Genomic DNA, 5024 nt, shown 5'->3' with positions numbered 1-5024 from the left:
GCCCGGATCCAGGCAAAAATAGCAGGGAGGGTGAGGCGCTCTGCTAACACTATCAATTATGCATCGTGTTCAACGTGGCTTCGGGGAGGAGGCGGCTAGCAGCGAGGGTGCGGGAAGGAAGGGTCCGCGCGAGCCGGGCGGCGCGCAGCTCAGCCAGTCCCGGGCGAGGTCTGTCGGCACCACCGCCTGCCTTTGCAGAAAGAGTTTTAAGGCAAAGACACGCCTCCCCCACTTCAGGCGTGCGCCTTTCCTTCCCCCAATTCCTCAAAGATGGTTTGTCTCACGTGTTGCGGGGCGTAAAAGAGGCTCGCATTCAATTAGCAGCAAAGCTAACGGGCCCTGGCGGGACCCGGGCGTGAGGGTGAGTGCGCATGAATGTGTGTGCGTGCAGGAGGAGGAGAATGGTGAGTGTCCCGGGTGTGAACACTCACCGGCGAGTGAAAATGTGCGTGAACGAAGCGAGAGCTCAACACATTGGCGCGATTATTACATGATGATGGGTGATTCTAATATTGAAGAGCAACTGTGTGGACGGTGTGAGGGTCTGTGTCTGTGCCAACATGTTTGAACAGGGGGAGGGGGCTGTATAATTAAGAATAGTGATCATGTCTGCAGATGTGTAGATGTAGGGGAAACGTGGGTTTTGGGAGTGCGGTGAACTAGAAAGAGCCAAGTCGAGGGCAGTGGGCGTGGGGGCGCCTCTTTGTGACCAGGGGACGAATCTCTACGGCTTTAACAAATGTAGATGATGCGGGAGGTGGGAGAGGCTGCGCAAAGCCCCGCAGCCCGGGAGGACTCTTCAATCTGCAGCCGGTGAGAGGTGCGGGGAGACAGATGCGAAAGAGAAAACTGAAGTGGGACCTCAGGGCCAGGGGAATCCGCAACTTACCTGTCCCTTTCTCTGCCTCTCTACCATCTTCCCCCACAGTCGCAGCAACAGATGTGGGAAGCGCCCTTGGGCTGTCGTCCTGGCTCCGCGACATCCAGTCTGGAGAGGGGGTTGCAACCCGAGGGCAGCGCACGGAGAGTTGGAGAGCAGCCGGTAAGCCTCGGAGACCACTGCACAACCCTGACCCAGGAAGGGGTAGAGTCCGTCCAGGGTGCCAGACCCTGCTGGCTCTTGCAAGCAGGAGACGGGGAGCAGAGGGGAGGGGCTTTCCCTCGGGAACAAGAGGAAGTGGGGGATGCCGGTTCTAAAGACCGAAGTGTGGGAGGGGCTCTGGCAACCTGTCAGGAGCCCTAAGTGGAAGCCGGGATTCTGTTTGTAGGTGCGTTTGTTGTGACTGGGGATAAGAATCTTTTTTGGGGGGAGGCGGGGGCGTTGTCAGGCATCTGGGCTGCAGAAGAGAGGCCAAATCTTGAACCTTCTACTTGATTAGCTAGTGACAGCCGCCTTGACCCCACTGGCTAGGGACACCCCCTCACCCCATGGGAGGTCCCGAGGGGGAAGTAAGAATCTTTAGTGACATCCCTCCATTGCTCTTGGTCCCAGCTTGGAGAAGGAAGGTTGACTGAGCAGCCCTGATGGTTTTCCCCTCCCTGGAGTTGCAGCCCCTGGGAAAGGCAGCTTTGATTGCAGCCCGAGAGGGGCCTGGCGAGTCTGCTTCCCCGTTCCCGTCCCAGTCTTCTTGCCACCTGCAGCAAGTTCACACCTTTTGCTGAGCCGCTGGGATTTCAGTCTCAGAGGGCTGTCTACAGACGCAAGTGCCCGCCTGTGTCCCGGTATGTGGGTCTGCGCATGTGAGGATTTGTGCCCTGATGTCTGTCAGTTCCAACAATGAACAGGAAAGTGCCTTGCCCGGTGCTGGAGAACGCTGTACAAATGCTGTGTTCAGTTCAGAGAACAATGAGGTCTCCAGAGGATATGGTGCCTGTGTCTGGGTGTCTTTGTGTTTGTCTGTCTATTAAATGTGTTGGGACCCCCTAAACAGAAGTCCCGGTTTGATGGCAGGCGCCTGGGCTTGTGTTGTATTGTCCGGTGTCTGTATGGGCGTGTGTGGGCGATTTCTGTGCAGTGCGACAAAGAGTTCAGGGGAGGACAGACAGTCATGGACAAAAATAGCCTATGTATCCCTTTCACTGAGTTAAACCTAGGGTTAGAAACAGAGTCAGGGATCAATGCAAAGCTCAGGGCAGACCGGGTATAGGCCCAGCCTGTGGAGGGTCTAGCTGTGGAGGCTGACGGGATAGGTAGAGAGAAAAGAGCGAGGTAGGAGGCTGCTAGAAAAGGAAGTCCTGAGAGGGAGCACGCATTGAATCCCGAGACTTATTGAGCTCCAACTCGTGCCTAAGAGAGACTCTGGGCCCAGAGCAGAAAGTTACCAGAGCCCTGCGATCTGCCCTAGACAGGTTTACAGGAGGCAGAGCTTGGCAGGGGAGGGAAGCTGGAGCTCGGTGAGTCACATTCTCCCCCTCCCTCTCCCCGTCCTACGCCTACCCCCTCCCTCTCCCATGCCTATCCTACCCCCACCCCACGCCTACCCATCCCCTCACCCCGCCCCACCCCCACCCCCGTTTCCACCTGCAGGATCAGCGATGGTGCCCTTGAGGGCCCTGTGTCTGGCTTGGGCGCTGCTAGGAGCGGCCGCAGCGTGCCCAGAGCCGTGCGCCTGCGTGGACAAGTACGCGCACCAGTTCGCCGACTGCGCCTACAAGGAGCTGCGCGAGGTTCCAGAAGGACTGCCGGCCAACGTGACCACGCTCAGTCTGTCGGCGAACAAGATCACCGTATTGCGGCGCGGGGCTTTCGCCGACGTCACGCAGGTCACCTCGCTGTGGTTGGCGCACAATGAGGTGCGCACGGTGGAACCCGGCTCGCTGGCCGTGCTGAGCCAGCTCAAGAACCTCGACCTGAGCCACAACCTCATATCCAGCTTCCCATGGAGCGACCTGCGTAATCTGAGCGCGCTACAGCTGCTCAAGATGAACCACAACCGCCTGGGCTCGTTGCCCCGGGACGCACTCGGTGCGCTGCCTGATCTGCGCTCTCTGCGCATCAACAACAACCGGCTTCGCACACTGGCTCCCGGCACCTTCGACGCGCTAAGCGCGCTGTCGCATCTGCAACTCTACCACAACCCCTTCCACTGCAGTTGCAGTCTTGTGTGGCTGCAGGCCTGGGCCGCGAGCACCCGGGTCTCCTTGCCCGAGCCCGACTCCATCGCGTGCGCCTCGCCTCCTGAGCTGCAGGGCGTGCCGGTGCATCGCCTGCCAGCCCTGTCCTGTGTACCGCCCAGTGTGCATCTGAGTATGGAGCCGCCGCCCGAAGCGCCAGGCAGCCCCCTGCCCTCCGGCCTGACGCTCATGGTACATTGCGTCGCCGAAGGACACCCCACGCCCCGCCTGCAATGGCAACTTCAGATCCCGGGTGGCACCGTAGTGCTAGCCCCGCAAGTCCTGAGCGGGGAGGACGGCGGGGACGGGGCGGAAGACGGGGAGGGGGAAGGAGATGGGGACGGGGCAACGCCGACAGAGGCCCCACCCCCGACTCCAGCACACGCCTGGCCGGCTCCCCCAGCCACCCAGCGCTTCCTGGCCCTCACCAATGGCTCCCTGTTGGTGCCCTTCCTGAGTGCCAAGGAGGCAGGCGTCTACACCTGCCGTGCCCACAACGAGCTGGGCGCCAACTCCACGTCGGTTCGTGTGGCAGTGGCAGCTGCCGGCCCCCAAAGCACGCTCCTGGCGCAGGGGGAGACCCTGATGGGCAGGCTCCAACCTCTGAGCGTAAGTCCACAGCTAAAACCCGGGGCAACAGCGTCTTAACGTCCAAGCCCGAAGGCAAAATCAAAGGCCAAGGCGTGGGCCGGGTTAGCGTCCTCGGAGATTCAGAGATGGGGCCGGAGCAGGAGGAGGCGGAGGAGGAGGCAGGTGAGGGTGAAGAAGCGGAAAATCAGGTCCCCGCCGACCCAATGGAGGAGCAGCGCTGTGGCCAAGGAGACCTCTCGCGGTACGTGTCCAACCACGCCTTCAACCAGAGCGCCGAGCTCAAGCCTCACGTTTTTGAGCTGGGCGTCATCGCGCTGGACGTGGCGGAGCGGGAGGCGCGGGTGCAGCTGACGCCCTTGGCGGCTCGCTGGGGCCCGGGGCCCGGGGGCGCTTCGGGAGGAGGGCGACCCGGGCGGCGGCCACTGCGCCTGCTTTATCTGTGCCCGGCGGGGGGCGGCGCAGCAGTGCAGTGGTCGCGTGTAGAGGAGGGCGTCAACGCCTACTGGTTCCGTGGCCTGCGGCCCGGCACCAACTACTCCGTGTGCCTGGCGCTAGCAGGCGAGGCCTGCCACGTGCAAGTGGTGTTCGCCACCAAGAAAGAGCTGCCCTCGCTGCTGGTGATCGTGGCGGTGAGCGTGTTCCTTCTGGTGCTGGCCACCGTGCCCCTGCTGGGCGCCGCCTGCTGCCATCTGCTGGCCAAACACCCGGGCAAGCCCTACCGCCTAATCCTGAGGCCGCAGGCCCCCGACCCCATGGAGAAGCGCATTGCCGCCGACTTCGACCCGCGCGCCTCCTACCTCGAGTCCGAGAAAAGCTACCCCGCAGGTGGCGAGGCGGGCGGGGAGGAGCCAGAAGAGGCCCCCGGGGAGGGCCTTGACGAAGACGCGGAGCAGGGGGACCCCAGTGGGGACCTGCAGAGAGAGGAGAGCCTGGCAGCTTGCTCGCTGGTGGAATCCCAGTCCAAGGCCAACCAAGAGGAGTTCGAGGCGGGCTCCGAGTACAGTGACCGGTTGCCCTTAGGTGCCGAAGCGGTCGACATCGCCCAGGAGATTAACGGCAACTACAGGCAGACGGTGGGCTGAACCCCAGCCTACCTGGCGGCCCATCCCCGTCCCCGACCTCGGGTATCTGGGAGCAGAGGCTTAGGGCTGTTAGGATTTATGCCCCAACCCCACCTTCACTTACTCCACCTCCTTACCCTGACTACTGGGAGCGTCCAGTGAGGAGTGGGACGATTTCACCAGTCCCACCCACGACGGTCGTTGTCCCTGTGGACTGAATTCCCCTCCAGCAAAACCAAATATGCTTAAGAGGAGCCA

At 61.8% G+C, this 5024-nt stretch overlaps 1 protein-coding gene across 1 annotated transcript; it reads left to right on the top strand.

Moving 5' to 3' along the window:
• The first annotated feature begins 151 nt into the window (after positions 1-151).
• ISLR2 (immunoglobulin superfamily containing leucine-rich repeat 2) lies at positions 152-4803 on the top strand. Its single transcript, XM_010843371.1, is given in 5 exon segments — positions 152-361; positions 929-1042; positions 1493-1722; positions 2528-3658; positions 3661-4803. Coding segments are annotated over 2 exon segments (2250 nt in total). The 5' UTR covers positions 152-361; positions 929-1042; positions 1493-1722; positions 2528-2535; the 3' UTR covers positions 4788-4803.
• Positions 4804-5024: the final 221 nt, after the last annotated feature.

This window comes from Bison bison, unplaced genomic scaffold (genome assembly GCF_000754665.1).
Source record: "Bison bison bison isolate TAMUID 2011002044 unplaced genomic scaffold, Bison_UMD1.0 scf7180017864181, whole genome shotgun sequence".
Classification (NCBI taxonomy): domain Eukaryota; kingdom Metazoa; phylum Chordata; class Mammalia; order Artiodactyla; family Bovidae; genus Bison; species Bison bison.
This window is presented reverse-complemented; position numbering and strand designations above follow the sequence as displayed.